At 40.9% G+C, this 23,956-nt stretch overlaps 6 protein-coding genes across 6 annotated transcripts; 2 read left to right on the forward strand and 4 right to left on the reverse strand.

Moving 5' to 3' along the window:
• Positions 1-1,582: 1,582 nt before the first annotated feature.
• On the forward strand, positions 1,583-2,730 carry EAF01_002858 (uncharacterized protein; the record flags this gene model as incomplete). The annotated part of the gene is made up of 3 exons (XM_038911112.1): positions 1,583-1,665; positions 1,737-2,181; positions 2,233-2,730. 3 exons carry the CDS (start codon positions 1,583-1,585, stop codon positions 2,728-2,730), a joined length of 1,026 nt encoding a protein of 341 aa, XP_038774034.1.
• A 6,068-nt stretch (positions 2,731-8,798) lies between these two features.
• On the reverse strand, positions 8,799-9,703 carry EAF01_002859 (uncharacterized protein; the record flags this gene model as incomplete). The annotated part of the gene is made up of 3 exons (XM_038911113.1): positions 8,799-9,193; positions 9,282-9,516; positions 9,611-9,703. The coding sequence occupies 3 exons, from the start codon at positions 9,701-9,703 to the stop codon at positions 8,799-8,801; spliced, it is 723 nt and encodes a 240-aa protein (XP_038774035.1).
• A 1,486-nt stretch (positions 9,704-11,189) lies between these two features.
• On the reverse strand, positions 11,190-11,793 carry EAF01_002860 (uncharacterized protein; the record flags this gene model as incomplete). Its single annotated transcript, XM_038911114.1, has 2 exons — positions 11,190-11,681; positions 11,746-11,793. 2 exons carry the CDS (start codon positions 11,791-11,793, stop codon positions 11,190-11,192), a joined length of 540 nt encoding a protein of 179 aa, XP_038774036.1.
• Positions 11,794-14,176: 2,383 nt separating this feature from the next.
• Positions 14,177-14,772, reverse strand: EAF01_002861 (uncharacterized protein; the record flags this gene model as incomplete). Its single annotated transcript, XM_038911115.1, has 2 exons — positions 14,177-14,484; positions 14,535-14,772. 2 exons carry the CDS (start codon positions 14,770-14,772, stop codon positions 14,177-14,179), a joined length of 546 nt encoding a protein of 181 aa, XP_038774037.1.
• Positions 14,773-16,481: 1,709 nt separating this feature from the next.
• On the reverse strand, positions 16,482-18,221 carry EAF01_002862 (uncharacterized protein; the record flags this gene model as incomplete). Its single annotated transcript, XM_038911116.1, has 1 exon — positions 16,482-18,221. One exon carries the CDS (start codon positions 18,219-18,221, stop codon positions 16,482-16,484), a length of 1,740 nt encoding a protein of 579 aa, XP_038774038.1.
• Positions 18,222-19,278: 1,057 nt separating this feature from the next.
• EAF01_002863 (uncharacterized protein) lies at positions 19,279-21,975 on the forward strand (the record flags this gene model as incomplete). The annotated part of the gene is made up of 5 exons (XM_038911117.1): positions 19,279-19,855; positions 19,915-21,042; positions 21,152-21,252; positions 21,438-21,774; positions 21,950-21,975. The coding sequence occupies 5 exons, from the start codon at positions 19,279-19,281 to the stop codon at positions 21,973-21,975; spliced, it is 2,169 nt and encodes a 722-aa protein (XP_038774039.1).
• Positions 21,976-23,956: the final 1,981 nt, after the last annotated feature.

Here is a 23,956-nt window from a genome sequence, read left to right on the forward strand (position 1 = left end):
GGGGATTGTGGGTTCATATGCAACGTTTGGATCACTAGATTGGAAAGAATATAGCGCCAAGTCCCTGGAAGTTTCAGCGGTATTCGTGGTTAGTAGTCAACCCAAAGCCAGATTAATAAGGGCCAGGTTAAGCCCATCTAATAATTCATCTCATACATACAGTGAGTGAATGGCCCAGCTGATACCCCGTGCAGGATGACATTGTTCATTTTCCACACCTCCTGGACCATACGACTTATTACTTGCACTTATTGCTGGTACCAAAAAGTTAATCAACAAATAAGAAGAAATGAGAAATGAGAAATGAGAAATGAGAAATGAGAAATGAGAAATGAGAGATACGGAATCAGAAATCGGACATCGGTAATCGGTAATCAGAAATCAATTCAGCAATCAGAAATAAGCCAATTCAGCTGTTTAAGGAATTCCCTTACGGATACGATACTATCCATACGACTCTGCCGGTACTCTACTAACTCTACTGACTCTACTGACTCTACTCACTCTACTCACTCTACTCACTCTACTCTACCTCTTACCCTTTACCTCCTACCCAGCTAGTATTCTCATCCCTTCATCTTTAAACACAACCATACTCGGGGAAATAATCACCCCCATTCACTCAGACCTCCACTTCCTCCCTTCTATACGACGTATCCTATCACGTCCTACCTATCGCTCTCTATCTCTCTCTACCTATCTATCTACCGAATTCTCTCCCTCTCCCCCCCCCCCCTCTCTCTCTCTCTCTCTCTCTCTCTCTCTCTCTCTCTCTCTCTCTCTCTATCTACCTACCGAATTCTCTCCCTCTCTCTCCCTCCAATCCCTCCATCATTTTATACGCTCTTCCTCATCCCTCCCATCCACATCCACATCCACATTCACCTCTCCACCCTCCAACAAATCCATCCGACCTTCCGCAAAACCTAAATTCATATTCAAGAGAAGAGCAAAAAGAAAGAAAAAAAGGGAATCCTTCGTTATTCGACCTCCTATCGAACCCGCTGCCAATAATCTCCTACAATTTACACTCGTTCACTCGCTCGCCCTTCCTTCTATTTATCGGCTTCCTCATACGACCTTCACTTTTTTGATCACCCGCGATCGTTTCTAGAATCCCTACTGACTTCCAAACCCACCTCTAAAAGATCTCAACGCCACACTCTTCACGTTTCACCATTGGGTCACACCGTATTCATACACATAACGAACCAAACACAACAGACGGCCGTTGATTCATTTTTGGACCTATCCATCCTTTTGATAGACTAGCATATCCCCAGTCTCCATCCATTTCCAATATTCTCTTCTGCTGAGACCCCCGCTCTCAGTGCATGAATTGATCCAACCTTTTCGCAAACTATCCGTCCTCGATTTTCATTCCACGACAGATTTAAGTCATTCGCTCCTTGGCTCCTGTTAAGGAGCCTTCAACACCGCCGAAGTGGCTTTCAGCAAAGACTCGCGAAAGTCCCTGCTTTCTCTTGGTCAGGGACCATATGAACAGGACGCTGGAGGTTATTTCCATCGTGAAGGACTCGCATCAGGACCCAACGCGATATCATCAGCAAGAAAAGAGAAGATGTATCTCCCAAATACCACATGGACGTGGGCGTTCATGATTGCCGCAACCCTACAGGCCGCTGCAGTTTTGGCAATTGAATCGTAAGTTGTTCAACAACTGAGAAAAGATTCAACGTCGTTCCTCGAATTCACTTACTAATATGTATCCCTAGATACGTGTTTGCGAAATTTCAAACCAGTCTGGTCAAGGGCAAACAACAAATAGCTCTCGATCGAACAATTCCAACCTACCTCACCCTATTCATTTTCGGTTTCCTTTATCAAGTTGTTCTAGTATACGATTCTTTACGACTCAAAAATACAATTCAGGTTATTGGTCTTTGCATGTACAATGGTGGAATGTTGATCTATGCCTCCATTCAATACGATCAAATTCAAACAGCGATTGAATCTTTGGGTGAACGTGGTTATGTGGATGCGCACGCAAATGTCTGGCCTGCCGTGCAAGGACTACTGGTCGCCGTTCCATGTATTATCGCCTTCTTCTCCGTCTTGATGTCATTCATAGCCTGGAAACTTTACGACGAATTTGCCTGGACGATTTACAAACACATTAGCGCTGATTTGCGCATGAAGCGCAGGTTCTTGACCTACCAAGTGAGTCGAACGATCTTGCTACTACAACTTCACAAATACTGACAAATTCAGATTTACATTGCCTTGTTGAAATTCGATTTCTTCTTCTTCTTGGGATTCACAGTTCAATTTCTAGTTATCGTTACTGGTGTACAAGATTTCGAATTCGGCTTGACAATAGCCGCCGTTCCCGTTACCATCTTCATTTTATTCATGGCCGCCTTCTGGACTCGACGTGAAAACAAACCAGGAATGCTCTCAGCCATCTTCATCTTCCATTGTGGTCTGGCCTACTTTATCTTCAAACTTGCCCGAATGTACCAACCGGCCAAAGCCGCGGATTATCTGCCAGTTCGTAAAAACTTGACCAGCTTCGCCGTCATCACAATCATTCTGATTATCCTAACAATCGCGAACGCTTCATTATGTACGGCAAACTTCAACAAAGGTCTTAAGCCGCATTTGAGGAGACGAAAGATCGGTGGTGAAGAGGAGAAGATTGATCACATGACTGAATTGCCGGATCTCAACAACTCTCACAAACAAACGAATCGGATGACGATAGATTAAACCAAAAAAAAAGAACTCGTGGATAAAAAAGGCAGCATATAACTTCAAGACATCTGATTACATAATTCGGAATTGGATCATGGTTGTTTTGGACGGAATGTACACTGGGACGACTATGACATTGGGTTTTCTTTTTCTTTCTTGTCACTTTTTCTTTATTCCCTTTTTCTTTTTTTTTATGCTACTTTTATTGAGATGGTCCTTTTTAAGCGAAGACATTTAAGCCTGCCTTGTCTTGGTCAATACGGCTGGTAGGCAGGCAAAGGCATTCGAGGAAACAAAACCTCACTTCATACCCGGAATCGATGGATATTGGTTGGTTGGCGTTTGAAGGGGCGTACTATGTGAATTTTTGTGTTAGGAATGGCGCAATTGTTTGCAAGGCAAGATTCAGATCGAATCGTGTGATGGTTGGATGATTGGTCTTTGGGACTATTATTCCGAATTGGATCGACTTGCTGAGCAAAGAAATCCTTTTTGACAGAGAGAGAAAGAGGCAGAGAGCACTGTAGCATAGCATTCAGTAGCTTGCGGTGTGATGTTTGCATATGAAAGCGCTAGCAAAGCGAAAGAGATCTTTTATGGATGTAACGGGGGGAAGTAGGGAATGGGGAAGTGAATGAAAATTATGGCCTTCAATATATGTCTAATGATATTTGGTGCTTTTTATTTTACGTGACTGTTGACTCAATTTTGAATTAATAGCCTGCAAATGATAAGGATAGATAGTACATTTTCATTTTTTGCCTCTCGTCTACCTGTCCGCTGATGACAAAAGGGGTAGGTCGCTACCCGTTGATCAGAAATGAGAGGGTCCTATATACTGCGTTGAGTGTGTTAACTAAGTATATACTACTCGGCACTTCAGTCCATAGTTTCTTGTTCATTGGATGGTATGTTTGCTAGATCCTTTCTTTGGACTGAGAGGAATCTTTTGGGGTGGGTATTGTGAGTTTGAGTGAAGGTGCGATGGTTGTTCTGCGCGGTGTGGTCGTTGGTCGTTGGGGGAGGGGAGAGGGGGTGATTTGATGGGAAATTTATGGAGTGGATTTGGATTTGGATTTGGACATTTGGGGAGTCTGCTGCATACTTCTGGGGAGTGAAATGGGATTGGAATGAGATGGAATTAGTTACTGCCAAGTTTTTCGTTGTCGCTTGTGGTGTTCATAGGTAAGCTGTTGTCGAGGTGGTAGAGTAGGTGATCGTGGTTACGTTTCCATCGTGATTTCCTTTCGCTTATTTTTGGGCGAGATATGGAGTTTCATGGGGAGCTGATCGGTGGATGTGTGGTGGGTAGGTATACTGTGAGCGTGTTGACTCCGTTTTTAAGTTGATCTGCTTTGCGAGTGACACCTTTCTAAGTGTTATGGTTTTCGATTGTGGTTTCGGAAGGGTGTGTGTGTGTGTGTGTGTATGTGTATGTGTGCTGCATTTGCTAGTGACAAATTCTCGAGGGTGAGTTGCAGTTGGTTGGGTTTAGTCGGTGTGTAAGTTGATGTCTTGCTAGTGGTAGCCATCTGTAGAGTAGTAGTATATAGATCGGGATCGAGGATGCAATGATGTCGAGTCGTCTGCTTGTGTTTTGTTTCTATTTGATCTCATCACTTCGTGTGTTTCTCGTCATCTTTCTTCTTTCCTCCCTTCTTTCCTCCTTCACCTTATTTTCCACCTCGCGAGAAAGTACTCAGAGATCTGCACACAATTCACTCTTTAATAGCGGAAAAATTGTGAAGTATAAAAGGTCTATGATCATCCTCTATTTCGTACCAGGGAAAGAAGCTATTTCATGAAGGACAACACTATTGTGGCGATTGGGAATTTCTGGATGTTACAGGTGAAATCTTGGCTTGATTGTTTTGGAATGTGTTGGCAGTTATATGCGCGGGTTACTGGTAGATGTGATTGGAATGGAATTTAATGTAATGACGATAGTCAAATAGAGATTAATGAAGTACTTACATTTTGACTGTCGCCAAAGATGAAAATGGTCGTTATAAATGACGTTGCTCATTTCCATCTTGGAAAAAGTAGATGATGCGCAAGTATATCAAACTTAGACAGAAGGACTCGTATATAATATCATGCATCTCAACTTAATATATCTCTATGCTCTATTTTTTGGCTAGCGAATACAGTCGCATTCCGATGATGTAGTTCCGCTTATAGGTTGTTTGCTTGGTATCTATGATTGATGGGGATGCTTCATATAGGTGAGAAGTAATTCAGGAGGAACTGTGGGGGAGACTCGGGAGTGAATATAGAAGGGCGTGGCGTTTACTCCTGGTGTTGTGGAGGAACTTTCAATTAGTATCGATTCCTCCCCTCTATACTTCGATGTAAGTAGACTTTCTATGATACAACAATGATTAACCATATTTACTTCTCATCTTCAAACTACTCTTGGCTCGAATGGACCTAAGTCTAATACGTCAATCATACTAAAGACTTCCCATTAATCCTCGTAGAACAGAATTCAAAATTGTTCCTTTCCTGAATTAAGAGACTTTACAGAAGAGATGATTAACCTTAAGCTTTCAAATTTCGAGAATTAGATGTATAGATACCAACACCCACTGCTCCTTAATCCATCAATACAATTGATAACCGTAGACATCGACGAGATAAGGGTGTAGTATACAGGATGGGCGAAAACATCTCTACGATCTCATTTTCTCGATCGGATAATAAAAATATGATGTATTTTCACTGCAGATATCGTGTGCTGTCGTCATCTGAAATTTTTGTTATATTCTGCTATCATTGTTGCCCCCTCGCTTGTGGTTTTTGTTGTCGCTAAGATGAGTCGAAGAGCAGACGGATAGTGTGGAGATATCGCGAGATGAATCGCCATAAAGCATGCTGTCCTTAGCAATAAGCTGTACTTCGGCATTCTACTAGGTACTTTCTCCATCTAACACTCTCCGGTGCCCTCTCTGCTTCAGTAACGTGATTTTGTCGAATTGAAATGAGAAGGATAATATCTATATGTTGTGCTGAAAGGATGTGGGGGACATGGATGGACTATCATATGAGAGTGGCAGGCCTAGTCCACGATATTCATTCATGATGGAGTCTGTGACGTTTGAGCGATGAGAAAGCTTCTATTCACTTGAACTTCTCGTACTATAATGACACGTAGAAACGTGTTTAGAAATTCTCCAACAATTGCATTTGGAGAGAGAAGACAGCTCATGCCCACAATTCCAAGAGTACAAAGTCTTGGTGTATGAGATGGAACAGGCAAACAAGCTATATCTTGATTTCAGATTAGTCCAAGGGAAGCTACGTGTAGAAACACAGAGTAGAAAATTGCGGTGTGCTCAATAATTGTTTCACTTGTCCATATTTTTTTGTATTTTTCATCGGGAAATGTCATTGTTACTTTTATTCCACAGTTTTTGGTGTCATTTTTCCTTGCATATTCTCCTCTCTCCTGAAGTGAGAGTTACTATGGCAATTCCCATTGTTCATATGCACGTGTGTCACAAATTCCATTGCAAAAGTATCTAATATTGGAATTTTCAGAGTTTCAACGGGATGATTAAATCCGCCTAAGCGCCAAATGAGATTCTGCTCGGAAACTGTAACTGGTTTTTAGCAACTTGGAAGTGGGGAGATGTTTTTATATTGGCTGGTGTTCTTTTTTAGCGACGCAAAAGAGGGCAGGAGCTCGAGGTAGGTGCATAGATTCTTTGAATTCACTCAGAATAATCCTTGAATGTAGTTAATAAAGAAAGTATTTGATATCTGTGTCCAGGAAAATTGAATTATATTTGACAACTTTCATTGCAGTTCTATACTACTAACGTAGTTTCAACATCCACATTCATGAATACTTCTTTTAAAGCTAACATTAAACAAGTGGTTACGAGCTTTCTCCCGACAGTGAAAAGAATCGGGTGTCTAAAGCTTTGGGTTTTGTGCTTGATATCGTTGGACTACAGCGAGAAGTTGTCGTCATTTCTTCCGTTTCATCTTTGTTGTCACTCAAGTCTTGTCCTCTTCTATTGACACTATAACACCAGATGTAATAATATAATGCTGCAACAAAAAATTTACCCAACTACAGTATGAGATTGGCAAGTCTAATACAAATTTCCATATTTGAAGACATCCCAGCCTGGATGCTATCAACTTGATCTCATCTCATGTTAGATACAAAGATTCATTCCAACGGCGTCAAACTGAACTTGAGCTCTGTGGGTAGAGGGAGTAGTTTTTATGCTGAATAGATGCTATTCTTGTGGTCAGTTGTAGAAGTAGGATTAGCCGAAGAGAAGTATTAGCAAATAGTTAATCTTGTTTTTTGCCGAAGGCGTTAAATTTCAGCGTGGATTGTCAAGTGTGTGATATATGTTTTGCAGTTCTCTCGCCAATGCCTGTATAGATAAGAAGCAATGTTACAACGGCCAGATCAGGGTATGTCATTTTCTACTGCAGAGTAACCAATATGAGTTATTTGGACTTAAGCTAGTCACCAGCAAACGAGAGGTGAGTCTAGATCCTTGATCTTAAGGACTTCAGCTGAATATCAACAGTCGACCGTTTATTTGATCGAGGTTTTGCATTTTTAGGAAGTCATAATTCATTTATCTAATATTTCATTTTTCGTCACCAAGGGCTTGCTGTCGTTATACCCTTTTCCAACGAAGATCATGTACCAATTATTGTTGCCATTCATTTCTACTTCTATCTCGCCTCATAAAATACTATACCCCGACAATCAAGGCATCACTTTCATTCCAAATTACTTCGAATCACTCACTCGAGCTTTCTCCATGACACCAAATTGTGTCGAGAAGCTCAGTCTCCTGGGAGCAGACGCCACGCGGCAGGTTGTTCTGGAATAATGTCTCTGAAACTTTCATGAGCTAAAGGTTTTGATGAGAGAGGCTTCTTCTGCAAGAATGTCTCTGAGAGAGACCTTATCTTGAGTGAATCATGTCGAGGAGAGCCAAGATGTAAGTTCGTCCGCAGCGCTTTTATGACGAAGTACTCGACTGATATTAAGACTCGCTTTTCAGCATCCGTTCTGCTAACCTCGTTTGGCTTATTGTTTTGAAATTTCTCCATCACTATACTTCGTTAGAATGATACCACTATATCTCATACAGGTGCTCGCAATCACCTCAAACAAAAGTGTGGCTTTGGTGTCGATAGAAGCTTTTAGCTTTTAGCTCGACTTTCCCTCTTGGCGATGTAGTCTATTGTTCGTGAGAAATCCAAAGATATATGATGCTAGACTCCTGTGTACACCAGGTTGTGAGACGCATGTAGCAGGATCAATGTCGATGGATCTAATCACTCTAGCTTCAAAAGCGAACTAACCTACTGAGACTAGACTCCGGAGTCCGCAGTAGATGACGGAAAATGGGTGGACGGGAGGGCTTGTGATAAATCCCCTCCCCCAAGAATTTATAGAATCACTGAGCTCGTTTTGGCTTTTTTCATACGACAAAATCCCCACGAAGGATCCAGAACCCAGTTCCCCTAGCATATCCCATCTCCCACCACAGAATTGTATGTGATGATAACCCGCATCGAATAGATTTCAGGTTACTATTATTCTTCCACGTCCTAATATGCAGTAATCTGAAATGAACTGCAGCAGTTCGAGAAGATTGACGAAGAGATCTAATGCTTCAATCACCTGCTCTGTAAATTCATACAGTAGACCAAATTCACGTGGCAAATACCTCAAATCGCTGTTTCTTCTTCTTTTTCTCCCGAAAATTTATACTTATGATCATGGGCTAGGTAACTTTATTCCCCGTATGTTCATGATTATACAGAAGGGAATGTTTAATGAACAACCTGTTTCTTATCACTTGAGTTCTAGATATCGATCTAGAGAAAGGCGGGCACTGGCCCGAGACTGTTCAAAGGGACATGTTGTCTTCGCCATGAACGAATGTATGCTTATTTTTCACGTTAATAAAAGAGTGCGTAGTGATATATATGTGAAAGCTTCGCATTCGTCTAAATTGTTTTACAGTCCTTTCCCATTAACTCGCGCTGAACCCCAAATTCCATTTCGCCCCTCAATCTTTCCCATCATAATAACAAAATTAAGCACTCTTGCCCTCCTTTCTCAGCTGTACCAAGATAGCCTCTCCTACTCCGCTAGCACTCGCCGGATTCTGTCCCGTGATAATCTTTCCTCCATTTGCCACTGCTATGTGTGGTGCCCAGTCATCTGACGCCTTTTCGAATTTGCCATGGCTAGCTTCACCTAAAGCTGTCTCTAGCTCAAAAGGCATGTTTGAAAGGCCAATGTATGCTTCCTCCTCAGTGTTTGAGAATCCAGTCACCGGGGCATTTTCAAGCAAAAATTTGCCGGAAGGAAGTTTGGCATATGCAAGGGCTGCAGGGCCGTGACAGACAGCTGCGATAATGCGATCCTTGGAGTGAAATTCAGAAATGATTTTGTGAGATGTTTCGTTGTGTGCAAGATCCCACATTGCTATTTTATTATTATTTTTAGTAAACTGTCTGCATAATTTGTGACGTCCCTCGATAAATTACAGGGGAAAGAACGGGGGATTACTTACGACCGTGACCACCAGCATAGAAAATAGCATCGAATTCCGAGGCTTTGCCTACAAAGTCTGAAAGGGGTGCAGTATTCTTCCAGAGAGATTCTTCATTCTTCAAGAAATTGACAGAAACATCATCTTTGGAAGCTTCAACAGATGCGGGGTCTAAAGGAGCAGCACCACCGCTGACAGAGGCGACATTGATTTGAGCATGAGGAGAGAGAATATCATATGGGTGAGCAAACTCGGGCTAGAAAAAAGGAGAAATGTTAGCTATGAAGCTGTAGAGAGAGGAAAAGATTTGTAGGTAGCTGATATAATGTGAGGTATGAAGGGAGACAAACAAGATACCAGCCAGTAGGCTTTCCAGTGTTACCCATCTTATCGTGGGAGGTAAGGACAAAGAGAACCTTTGGTTGTTGAGTTTGAGAAGACATTTTGTTGTGTATGGTAGATTGAAAGATGGATGCTAGGTTTAGAAGAGGTGTGGGTTGGTAAGTTGTTTGTTCTTGTGTGAGAAGAGTCAAGGTATGATTGCAATGCAGAAGATGTTATCTGAGTATGAGGATTTCTCTCTTTCGAAGATATTCACTCCGCTTTATACAAATTCCCCTCACAGATTCTATTGATTCACTTGTACAAACTTGTGTGACATGCATGACGTGCCCAAGTTTCGGCGATAAAGACGACTCGCAGCTCCTACAGTAAAACCGACATGTTGGACTGCTGATCCAATCCATCCAGCTGCTGCACACAATTGCATCCCAAAACGCCCATCGTAAAGGTCACTCAACCAAACTGTTGGAAATGTCGTGAAACTCTTCTCCATTCTTGGCACCCACATCCGATAATTTGGTTGGAAGCTAGAAGAAGGTGCTAGCCTGAATAGGTATATAATGTGTTATAAGTACGACGCCAGAGCCCTAAGGGGTATGGCTGGTCCAATGGTAACCATGTCCATTCTTTATAAAATCCATTTTCTAAGCACTATCAAATACAGAGTAGGCTCAATTACCCCTCATTGGCATCAGCGAAAACCAATCAAAGCATCTCCAGGACTCCGGAGAATGACGCTCGACCCACATGATTTACAATATCAATCTAAGCAGCCAGAACCCTAAAATCCGACGTGGGGGTAGTCGGGGAAGTATTGCTTGCTTGCTTGCTCGCTTGTTTGCTTAAACTCCGAATAGTGGAGGGCAGAGCGGTGATAATATGCTCATGAGGAATGACTTAGACATCGAGAATTCGATATTTCGAATGACCGAGAAAGAGTGGGATTGGTAAAGGATGATATCTATCTTTTCTTGAGAGTTTCTGGATGCTTCCGATAGTCAGCCATGTTTCGAAATAGAATACAACTCGCGCTGCTGAGTAGCTACGGATTTACCCAGTCCAGTCTCCCAACTTTCTAACCCATACCATATATCTTGGGATCGTCCATTCGCGGCAGATCTATGCTGTCATTCAAATTACGATGCATGCAGATAACCCCGAACGTCATAGACTATGACGTCTCATTGCCTAGATAGATACAGATAACCGTATCACGATATCGAATTTTGCACGTTGTGGTCGGTCTCACAGCGAGTAAAGTATCATGGAAGAAATCTGTATGTGATGCAAACGATTCACCTGGAAGCACAAAATGTAACCATCGCTCTCGCTATTCTCTCGAGAAAATTATACGCGACGTATATCCTTATTCTCATTTAAATAAACCCCGAAAGAGCATTTTTGATTTGTAGGTGGAGAATCCCGAATGTAACCTTATTAATGTACGACGGTTATGTAGCTTCATTTCCCTTCATTCCATCATTCGTTTCCCACATTCCGATCCATTTAAAAGAAATGGCATCGTTTTATTTACCATTCCACCGACAATCGCGTCTCATTACTTCCTATCTCATCCTTCTATGTTTCCTAGTTGTTTACCTTCTCGTTGGTTACCTCCTTGGCCTCTGCCTTCTTGGCTGATAGAAATTGGCTCAGCCATTGAAAGGCCTCACTTGATACAATCAATCCTGTGCTAACAACTGCTTTTCCATAGCCAACAAAACCCTGATCTTCCGTCTTCTTGACTTCGTTGTTGTATTTTCCCAACACATATTCCTTTCCCTCGTTGCTTTTTGTTATCGGATAGAACACAAAGTTTTTTCCATCACTATAGAGTTCGCCGGTAGGTTTCTTGACGGCAGGGAATTTCGATTCAATGGTGGATAGAGTAGAGTCGCCAAGCTCATCGGCTTTCGCAACGTAAGGGGAGACGTATTGGTAGGGTTTTTGGAGGTATGGAATGAATGGTTTGCCAAACTTCTCGTAAGAGGTTGCAGTCAAGTCGATGGATCTTTGGCCATAGGGGTTAGACTTGAAGGTAGAGATAGAGTCGTGGATGAGAGGGTAAGATGTGAGATGCTAGATTTCATGGGCGTCAGTATCATGGCTTGAAACAAATTCATGATTTGGTGGGATAACTCACATCGAGGAAGACAGATGAGGGAGTCTCGCCGTTTACTTGAGGTGCCATTCTTTCTCAGACGTGTAGGACAAAGGTGGTATTATATGTGACTATTGATGGGTACAATGTTAGCTGGGTCCCGGATTCTATACCACCATGATATGGCTTGTTCTAGATCAGAACTGTATGGTCGTGCCTTGCAGAAGACAGCAATGGCAAGCAGGAGTATACATACTAGTTGCTTGGTATCTGACAATTCGTTCCTGGATGGAAATATGACTAGTATGAAGCTGTGAGGGAGATGGGTGAGAGATGGTGGTCAGAAGATTGAAAGTAAGTTTGTTGGTCAATCAAAGATGTGTGGTGTCTAAGGTTAATAAGTGATGGAAGAGCAAGAACTATGGGTAAAGTTCAATGCGCCACAAGCCTGGATTCTCGTCCAAGAGAGGGTGAAATATAATAGTAAGATGAGATATGTGAATTTGCATGTGCTCAACGCATTCCCTGATCTGATTGCAAACGGGGTTTAACCCGGACCATTGGAGGATTGATTGGACATTTTCAGCCCAGGGGCTAAATAAGCTATTGGGATTGGCATATGATAGAGTTCTTTTCTTTTCTTTTCTTTCTTTGTTTCTCGTTTGGGGGAGGGTGGATGACGGTGCAGAAGATGTTGTCAAGTGGATTGAACTGGATTGGACTGAATTTGAATGGAATAGAATGGAATGATAGACTGGTGAATGGAATGGAATGGATTGGATTGGATTGATAGACTGGTGAATGAATTGAATTGGATTGGATTGGATTGGATCGGATTGATTGATAGAAAGTCAGAAAGCGATAGTGGAATGATGAATGGTATGGCCCGTGTGGCCCGTGTGGATTAAACTTGTTTGATGCAATGCCAAGGAGCATGTGAAAGTGTAATAATTCCATCAGTACCTTTGAATCAGACGTTATGTAATCTCTGACCTACCTACTCGTGGTACAACATTCCTCAATTGGATATGATAAAGGGAAAGGAGGCTACGAGAGAGGCCCTTCTTCATTACCTACTACGTACTCACGGCTGCATCTTGTGTGTGTATTCTGCGTATTGTGCTTAAACATGGTCAACTTTACGGGAGAGGCAGCCATGTGAATTCTTCCATGTCTTATCTCTTATCACCCGCTAAAAGTTGCCCATCTTTTCTTCTCACCGATACGGCACATATGTAGCATGATCTTGAGTGTGTGAATCTCTTTCCTTTCTTGCGAATACCAGTGCTGCCAATGACGAAGCCCCTTTTATCATATATCGTGTATCAAATATCATATGTCATATATCAGAAACGCTTCCAAGATACGCTCCTGAGATTCGACCTAGATGGGGCTTCTTCTTTATCAACCCTTTCATCTCTCTCTTCCAAGACACCAGGTACATCTGCGAGACTAACATGAAATCTAAACCCTACGCGGATCATTGCTAAGACCCAAGGATTATTTGTCATCTCTGCTCCGTAGACTATAGTAAATGCCATGTACATTGAACCCTTGATCTCCTGCCTATTTGTATCATACGATATACAGCAGTGCCAACTAGATATAGCTGCGTGTACATGGTGATACACCACCCCTTTGTATCTTGTTTCAATATGGATGCGTCGCATACCAATTGAAGCCGAGCTCCAAATCGCTGGATGGAGGGATCCCGTCTTACGCATGGCGAACGTTAACTGGGGCCAACTGCACTCTCAAGTCTTGACATGTGAAGGTGTGCTTACACTATTGGAGAAACATCGATGACTTGAGTCTAGACTGCAGGAATGACTGCACACATGCATCACTAGGGAACTTCTCGTACATTCAGTAACCAATAGTACGTTTTTTTCTACCTTGATTAAATCCATAATGAATCAGGTCACCGGCTTTAGACATTCTCTCTAGCCTCGAACGAAATATTCGACGTCGAATCATGTAGCTCTTCCGGGCATACATATATTTGAATTTGAATAGGAGAACTAGAGGTGTTAGAAAGAGAGTCAAAGATTTAGCTGGACCAGCTCTGCATTTGAAAAAGAACCTGTGCCTTTGTATCAATACATAGCACTGGCTTTTCCTAACAAAGAGACGGGTTGAACTTTCTGAATACCTCTTTTCCACAGTCTCTTACGTACTCTCAATCACATCATACCGCCGAGACCAAATGATTCAACCAATGCATTGCCACGTCTGATATGACTGACACTACAGGTCTCAATTAGCGATTCGGAAAGCTCTGTTCTCTTATGGTCACCGCCGTGGTGCCGACTCCTTCTAGATTCAGCACCATTATCATCTTGCGATTTGGAAAGACAGACATCTCGTGCTATAGCAGTAGTTCTTCGTTGCTCGAATATTCTTGCAAGTGTTGCAAACGACTGATCGTATCAAAATTTCCCCTCGCCTTCAAAATCAACGCGCTCGCTACAATCTACATATCCTTCGTCGTCTTGACCTTTTTTCGTGCTTCCTCATTAGTTGGCATGGACCGTTTTCTTGGAATATCATCATTCGCAGCTAGTGTCGACTCGGCATCCATTTCAGATCCATCTTTGACAACCGGCTCGCTATCCCACTGCTGAGCTGCTACGGAAGCGAAATCTCCTACACGGCAGGCACCTTGTGCTTCTTTGCTCGTGGCTCGGAATAAGTGTACCGCATGTCTATATAGCACCGTATAGTATCCTAACTCTTCTTCTGTGTGGTTTGACAAGCGCCAAGGTCGAGGTTCTCCAGGAACTGTAGCTTGATCAGCATCAAGGTGAATGTGAACTCGAAACTCTACATACATAAATATATCCAAGCCCAACTTTCGACCAACCATGGTTGATTGGGGCATGCGACATCACAAAAATATGGATCGTAGCTTTCCCCAGGATATCTTTCCTGATATCTTTCCTGCATCTCTTGCAAGACGTTGTTGACTTCTTCATCTGTGCAGCCGTACTGTGAGCTTGTTGCTTTGGCTAGAATCTCATCGTATATGCTTTCATATGGAAGCCTCATCATTCCTTGGTTGCTCTGCATCCTGCCAATATGTTCCACGTGTAAAGAATTTGAGTCGTGACAAGCAAAAGTATCTTGGTGTGTAACTTTAAGTTATGTGGTATGTGTGTATTTGAGTAAAAGAAGCAGTCAAGTGGTTGATAAATGAAAATGAAATTTTCAAAAATGAGGAAGCTGAGAATGATTGACATTCACTGGATGAATTGAACGTGAAGTACAGCTCTTGTGTTCAATTGTGTTGTATGTATCTACTGCTGTATTATTCTATCATACCAATCTATGGCTTTGCGATTCAAAGCTATGAATCCATTCTAGAAATATCTTGTCTTCGCTCAGAATCGGAACCACATAACTCGTCAAACCATACATAGTGAGTGAGCCAAAGTTTCTCGCCATAGGTATTCTCCTTAATCAAATAATCCAAAAACACCAAATTGGGTGGGTAAGACGATCCGTTCGCAACTTTGGATGCTGGAATATCGTTGGGAGAACCGGCAGAGGTATCGATAACTCATGTTCCGTTGAACCGTGACAATTCAATCATGACTCTGAACTCGGAAATTTGAGTGGCAGCATCCTTCTCGGTATGTCATCTTCTGTATTCATCTGTGGAAATTCAAGCACGGTCTTACCTGGGTATTGTGTTATTGGCAGAATTTGTAAAAGTATCTGTGTCGTTTGTTCGCCAAGTCTCGGTTCATTAAGTCGATCAGCTACATGGTAATTGATAGCTTTGAGTTACCTTTCAAATGAGCTCGAATGTTCTTATGTCCTTTCCGTTTTGCTTGGTCATTGCAATGTCCACGCTTGAAATCGAGGTACTTTACACCTCCTTCTCAACGTAGTCTTTTACCCGGGAGTCTATAAAGCTACAGGTGAATTGACCCTTTTTCAATATTCACCAATGTCCGTCTTGCGGCGATACTTCACGAACACATATACATGATAGATTGAAATTTCCGGCATCCTACCATCCAGCGCCTTTCTGAAGAGGAATACTGACGTAAACTTACCAAAATACCCACCTCGAGGTTGACACATAGATATCCAAAAGTTGCTCGCCCGTGCAAGTATATACTTTACTGGACCTTCTTTGAAATCATCGCTTTGCAAATATTATATCTTAACAATACATTCAAAGAGCGATCGAATAAAAGACAAAATGTTTGAGCCGCAAATATAGTCTATAAGACTTGGCGTACGGTTACCTCATACTTTCTTGGCTAATTAGGAAGCTGAGGACAAAACCTATACCTGCATAAAAGGGGTTAAGAAACCCCTGAAAGGATTGTTCATCTCCAGCTATCCGAGATAGTAGGTGAATACCAACCACCAATTCACTTGTTTGGCCTTACAACTATAGGCCAGAGATTCGTCATTCCGTGCAGGTCCTATCTCTAAGCCTTTGAATTGACGGATCTATTCAGCGTGAACAAATACAGTACAAGCCTTCACTGAATGAAAGCACCAAATGATTAATAGACTCATACCAGCTAGATTTGCCAAGCGAGGGGATCGTTGTCTCAAAGGGCGAATCAATCTATCTGTCGATAAGTGTTTCGACAACAAAATGCTAGTAACAAGTCTTCAATGCAGAAACCTTTCCTGAAAAATTGATTTCATGTAGAGCGTACTTCCGCCTTGAATTTGAACTATGATAATACAATCTATCCAGATTAATCTATCTTCCCGGGGTATTATTAAAAGAAATCCTGACTCGACTCCACTTCTCATTTACGACTCCTGTTGACATCTCCTTTAACTTCTTTCTTGCCATTGTCGGTTCCGCCCCTCGACTTCTCTGGGTCAACATCAGTATCTGGTGCCATTTCGAAGGTAACTTTTTTCTCCTTTTTCCTACCTCTTTTCCCATTCTCACATAGCCCCAAAATTGAGCGAGCCTTAAAGGCAGCGAGCCAAACACCATAAACTATGCTTACAATCACCGTGATGAAATCCAAAATATGCACAAACCACCAAATATGCTGAGTACCCAATCCACAATTCGCAAATTCAAATTGCCACTCCCAACTTTCTTTGTCGAACCATAAACTCAGTAATCCCGCATTTCCAGCAAAATCCCCCATCATACTCCGTACAGTTACTTCACGCAGTCCGGGTATACCTGATTGATTCACTAGATGTTTGGCTTCTGGGTATCTATCGCACCTCCACTCTCTGTCCTCTTCGGGCAAGCTTTGGTTGATGTAGTGATAGATATCACAGCCTTCGTGATCGTGGCCGGTTAGAATAATGCCATGTCTTCCTATACCTTGCCCGTCTACACGCGCACTACCGCTCATGCCAAATACACCTTCTAGCATACCTTTGGAGGCATCGCGGGAGAGGTGGTTTTGTTCCTTAACTCCATTCTCGAATTCTCCATCGAAGAAGTCAAAGAACGGTCCATCTACACAGATCCCTTCGTCTTTATGCAACGGGATATGAGTGAGGACTAATGTAAAAAGTGCGGATCGCTCAACGGCGTGAGAAGTACTTATCAAGTCATTAAGGAATTGATATGACTCGTCTTGGAGGTCTTTGTCCGACACGGGCGTATCGAGATTCATGTCATTAAGGATCACAATCCTAATTTCAGGAATGTCCCTCCCATCTGTCTGAATACCTGTCGTGGAAATTGAAGAAGCATTATGGTTGAAAGGTAGCTGAAATCGAAGTTCGTAATTCGCTTTTCCAAAGACACGCTCAAATCGAGCAAGTCGATCCTTTGAAATATCTCCAGCATACCCAACATCATGATTACCTGCCACGTTTATAATTCTCGTCTTCCATGCCGCAGCATCATCTCCCAGCATTATTGTATTCTGATAGTCGAAAGCGGGCGGCGACATAATCTCATCCGGAATTCGTTCTCCATGTTTGAATACCCGATTCCAATACCTTCGCCCACGTTCCTCGAATTCTTCATCATCTATCCATTGACTCCCTACAAGATCTCCAAGTACAGTAACATGTGTAGGGTCCAGCCACCAGTGCGTTGCGCGGTAGATATGTCCTAAGTAATAATCATTGCCAATGTGGTCAAATCGTTTGCGATAGACTTCGAAAGCCTTGGGAAGATCGTCGAGCCAGAAATCTATTATATCATGGAGGCTGTGTCGCACACGCTGTAAAAGGCTATGTTTCGTGCCGCTGACGAGTCCCGAATCTTGAAAGAACTTCTTCAAATTGGGCAAATTGACAGAATCGAGATCTCGTATGGATGATTCACCCTCGAGTTGAGGATCCCCCAAAGCCAGGAGCCTGAACGGTGCTACCTTGCTGGGATCATACGAATTTGGAAGCGTGTGTTGACGGAGTGTATTGACGTATGCTTCTGAAGCATCGTATTCAGGAGAAGGAAAAGCGCAACCATGGAATGCAGGGTACAAATAAAGATAAGAGGTGAAAGTCAAGGAGAGAGGCACAAGAAGAAAGAGTGCATAACGCAGCACCGATATTAAAAACATAAAGAAGGTAGCATTTGAGCACAGCACACAAATAATCTAGCAGTAGAGACTGAAATAATATAAGAGAGATATGAAAAGTGGTGGTGGTATAGAAAAGGAGAATAGGAGTATATTTTTCCAATAACTATCTACTTCTCCTTCTTCCGTCTGATGAATTTCATCAAGCCCACGCAGATTTGGCATCTGAACAAATTACTGGCTAGAAACCAAACAAGGGCTATGTAGGGTCCGAGCGCTGAGAGGTCTGATGTGTATCACGTGAACGTATTAGTAAGCACGAAAGTCACGGGAATGGCGAGAATGGGCACTCTTAGAGTCTGCCCCGCACAAGAATGGAACATGGAAGAGAATGACCGAATGATCAACGCTAAGCCTCCACGGTGATCCTCTGCCCGCAGCCCGATAGTAGCACGCCGGCTAAAGCCATCCTTCCGTTTTTCCATATGTTCGGGAAGGGAACTTTGACTGGAAATTCATGCTAAGCCTAGGTCTCTCTAACGTGTCTTGGTTGCTTGGACTTTACTTGCAAAGCTGGTGAAGGCAACAGGATACCAGGGAATAGACTTGATTGTCGATTGGATGAGAAGCTTTATCAAGCATTTATCAAGCATTCGTTAAGCATCATCTGACAGTCGTCGGAATGGATTTTACGACAAACTTTCACTACATCAATTTGAAGGCGTGAGATACACCTACACCTTCCTTCCAGAAGGCTTCTAGCGTCATAATCAGGGCGATCTTCTCTTCCTGTCATTTCTGCACAGCACATCTCAGCCTCACTACCAAGCTGTAACATTGTTGCATCCCGTTGCATACTGACTACCTGCGCGTGCATCAGACGTTTCCACCTCATGAATGCAATCAACTAATCCACCATATATATGGTGGGTGAATTTCCTCGTCTACTCCTTACATCCATCTTTCCTTTGCCAACTTCATTTTACACAATCATCATAACAAATCATACAGTTGCAACTGCTACGATAAATGCCAGAAGTCCGCATCTAAAACATAATATTTCTTTCCTCGGATGGAATAGAGGTACATCCACGACATTATGCCTTTTCTCAATAAATTAATCCACAAGGGAGACCAAGAAAAGTCTCCCGAGAAAGAAGTCCCTTCCGCTCATGTCGAACACCCACCTTCGTCATTGTCTCCTAGTTCCTCAACCATAATAACCGAAGAACCGCCAGGTTACACAGCTACCGATAGTTCCGCCGAATCAGATCTGACTGCTGCCTTTTCCAATCTCAATGTCTCGGAATCAAGTATTCCTGCTTTTCCAAATGAAGATTTATGTCTTGCGCACCTCAAGTTGTTGAAGACTTTCCATAGTCTCAAAGAAGATGTCGGTTATACCGATGGATTGTTTGGTCTATGGGATGCACGTTGCGAACTTCCGGTCGTCGAGAACCGTGACAAAGCATTAGTAGCGATGCGAGAAAAGAGATGGTCTCTGTATATTGCGAGAGCGGTAGAGAGATTTGAGGATTGGTGGTTGAAGGTATTGTGTGAGCAAGAGTATGCCACCAGGTTGCAGCGAAAGGACATGAAGGCTTACAGGGACTTCATCGATTTTCCGAAGAAGGGTGTAGCTAAGGTTTGGAGCACGTCAATGTTACCCCCCATAGGTGTGTTCTACATTTCAAGATCTACACTCATGCAAATTATGTCCTAATATCGAAAAAAGATGTTCTCATGGTATGGCATTCATTGATGCTCAACCCTCGAAACTACCTGGAAGATTGTATGCGTTTTGGTTTGAAAGATTTGTGGGCAACAGGCATGCCCTGGCATGCTGTTGATACAGCTATTGATACCAGTTTCAATTATCAAGTAACAGAAGCAGCCAAAGAAAGATTCACGAATGCCACAGGGCATCATTGGAGCAATGCCAATGATCATGCTGCAAAGACACTAAATTGCCCACGGTGTTCTCAGGTATTGGAAATTCCATGGACTACATGCGCTGCAGATGAAAAGCCATCTCTGAAAGAGTATGAAATTCGTTCTAGTTTGTTGGGAATTGTTGCTGATATCAATAGAATTATGGACATGAATGGTACAGGTTATGGAGATCGAGATTTATCACACATTTGCCACAAATGCGGTGGTCAAATCAATCACGATCTACTGCGAGTTGCCAAGTTTAAGAGAGAGGTCGAAAATCTGATCATGAGAGACTATCCTCTAGGGGGAACAATTCTATCTCCGAGTACTGGCGTTCCGGATGCTCCAGATCCAAAATCCGGCTCCTTGCACCAAAATGCATTCCCAAATCGTATGGTTACTATTGAGCTGAAGGTAAAAGTGCTAGAACTAATTGATAAAAATCCCAATAAAAAGCCCGCTATGACCGATGTTAGGTATCTTATTGAGGCAACATTCAGAAATAAATCAGCCCTGAAGAAAATCAACAATGGGAGGAGCACCTTAACACGAGCAGAGTGCCTTTCTGTTCGAAAGATGATGTCAAGGTATTGGCAGAACTCTTCAATATTCGCGCTTGAACTTGGAGGGGCTGTAATTCGTCAGAGTGTCTTTGTCGATAAAATGGCCAGTCTTGACTGGCTTCATTCACCGGCTGCCCGAGAGACGATGAGTCGATTACTTACAAAGTATGAAAGATTCATTGAAATCATGCGTCTCAATCCAAAAGAGGTTTGTGTTCCAACCTTGGATGTTGATTTGGCATGGCATACTCATCAGCTATCGCCAAAACAATACTATGAGTATACCTTCTCAAAATGCCTGAAATTCATCGACCATGATGATAAGATGGAAGAAGGTGCTCTCTCTACTGCCTTCGAATGGACAAGTAAGACCTATGAGAGACTCTATAGGCAAGTGTATTCCGAATGCACTTGTTGGTATTGCGAGGGTAATGTCTGTCCTCTATCCACCCAGTGTATGCTAATATTTTCCAGCTATTCGCTCCAAACATATTGATTCGTCAAGCCGTGTATTCGGAACCTCCAAACACGAAAAAGTTCTGGACACTTTCTATACATCCGGAGCAGCAAGAAAAGTGAGTAAATTGATAAGGAATTCACCAGTTTCTATGTTTTTAGTGCCGGCTTTCGTCCTTCGACTATATACACCACTTAATAATACCCACACCATATACTCCTTTGGTTTCCACATGTAGCATTCACACCTCGTCTTCTTTAGAAATCTATTCTTGATAGGCAATACTAATCCCAAGTCTTACAGTGTGACCCCAACAATAGCGCACACATCAGCGCGCACTCCGCTGTTCGAGTCGAAGAGTCCGAGACCCGTGCTTCAGTCTTTGATAGACTTAGCCGAAGAAATAAATCCGAAATGAATCACGCCTACGACAAAGCCCGTCAAAGAGCTAAACAGAAGGGGAGAACTATTCCCCCTAAAGATGATTATTATCACATGGCTTGGGGCTATCCATATTTGATGTATGGACCGTACATGAGTCCGATGTACGTCGGTGCTCCGATTTACTATGCCGGAGATCCGTGCGTTATGCCTATTGGTGTGGGTATGGCCGGAGCTTGTGCAGCAGGATCTTGTGGAGGTACTGTTGCAGCTGGTGGATGTGGCGGCGCTGGTGGATGTGGTGGAGGAAGTGGCCGCGGTTGCGGAGGAGGCGGAGGAGGCGGCGGTTGCGGTGGAGGGGGTGGTGGTGGTTGTGGCGGTGGCGGTGGGGGGTGTTGAACACCATTTTTCTACTTGACGATGAATCTAAACAGGACGGAACACGCTTATGATGTTATAATGTTATGATGGGTTTGGCTTTGGAATATGAATTACTCTTATTTGGTTGTCTTCTTAACCTTGCTTCCTTATACAATCCTTGTTTCCCTCTCTAGTTGTTTATTGGTTCAGACTTGGTAGTTTTGTTAAGATAGCTACGTATGAAAGCACTCATTAGTACATTTAATAGATATCATGAATCTCAGAACTCACCATAGGATAAAAGCGATTTAATCAAACAAAAGCGTAAACTTTACATGTCATACTCTGTGGCGAAATGAAAAGTATATCGCTGTACATTAAGTCGGGTACCCTACTTTCCGATCACCCCTCTTTTAGGCCACTCATTTACACCAAAAATCGCCTTTTTAGTTTATTAATAACTTTTTTATTTATAAATAGAATTTATTAAAAATGTATACATATATAATTCAGGTCAATTTAAGCTTATTCTGAAAATTTCAGATTTTTAGGATTTTTCTGAATGGAGATCTGAAGTTTCAAAATATTAATTTTTTAATTTGTATAGGAATTATATATAAATTTGAAATCAGTTTTAAATCTTTAATAACTTTTCAATTAAAATCACTAAGAATAAACTATAAACTTTTATTATAAATTTTTATTATAAATTTTTATTTTTTTATAATATAGAAGATTTAAAAGATTTATAAAAAATCCAATAAATAAGTATTTATAAAAGTACTTTTGAAATTACAGGGATTGCTTTTTCTTATCTAAATTATATCTCTATAACTATTGATTTTTTTTGATTTTTTTTTATAAATTTAAACTCAAAACCTTCAAAAAAGTTTTCAATTTCTGTTTATCAATTATAATTAAAAAGTTGTTGAAAATTCAAAATTGATTTCAAATTTGTATATAATTCCTATCCCCTAGACCGCCATTATATGACGCCTGGGTGGTCCGTGCACTGAGCAAAACCATTGATATTTTTGTAAATAATATTGATAATAAGGAAATCAATAAATATGCGATATATAATAATTCCATTAACGTAACTTTAATTAATATAGAATTTAATCCTATAGATGTAGGGATATTATATTTAGATATCCCTTTTATTTCGAAAGTAGGGAATTCTTTTAAATCTATAAATTATATTGATTTCGATTGAAAACTTATTCTATAAGTTAATACTTAAGAATATAATATATTCAATCTATTTTATATTTATTTTTCTATTAAAATAATAAAATTGATAATAAAATAAATGAATTTATATATGTGAATATTAAAAAATAAAGAACTTTCGAATTTATAGGCATTTTGATAATATTCTATAATAATAAATAAGGTTTATTTATATTTAGGTATATATATATATATATATATTGATTCATATTGAATTTAAATTTGAAATTTATTAGAAATATAATAAGAATATTAATATATACTTTTTTATATATTTTATATTAAGAAATAAATTCGAAAAGCTTTATATAAGGTATTGTATTAAACTTTCTAAAATAAATAATATTTATGAAAAACTGAGAGATCATTTTATTAATTCGAATTTTATATATTAATATACTTATTTATAGATAAATTTATTATCGGATTATATTTAAAGTATTAATCTTTTAATATAGATACTTTAGGATTAAATATTAGTTAATAAAGGTATAGTTTGATATTCTAGTCAATTAAGCTTTATTATTATTATTAAAAATAAATCTATATTTATAAGATTTAAGATATAAATAATAATGAATTGAGATTTCTTTATAATATAGAATTGATATAAAATTAGTAAAAAGAATAATCTTATAAATATAATTATACCCCCTTTTTTAGAATTAATAATAAATAAAAAACATATAAATCCTATATAAATAGTAGTTCTATATTTAACATAAAGGTTACCTAAAGCATTATATTATATTTATTTTAATAATTTATTTATTTCCTATGCCTTTTTAAAGTATATATATTATTCAGGGTATATTATAATAAGGATATGTAGATCTAATTCCAATATT

The sequence above is a fragment of the Botrytis porri genome (genome assembly GCF_014898465.1).
Source record: "Botrytis porri strain MUCL 3234 chromosome Unknown BPOR_003, whole genome shotgun sequence".
Classification (NCBI taxonomy): domain Eukaryota; kingdom Fungi; phylum Ascomycota; class Leotiomycetes; order Helotiales; family Sclerotiniaceae; genus Botrytis; species Botrytis porri.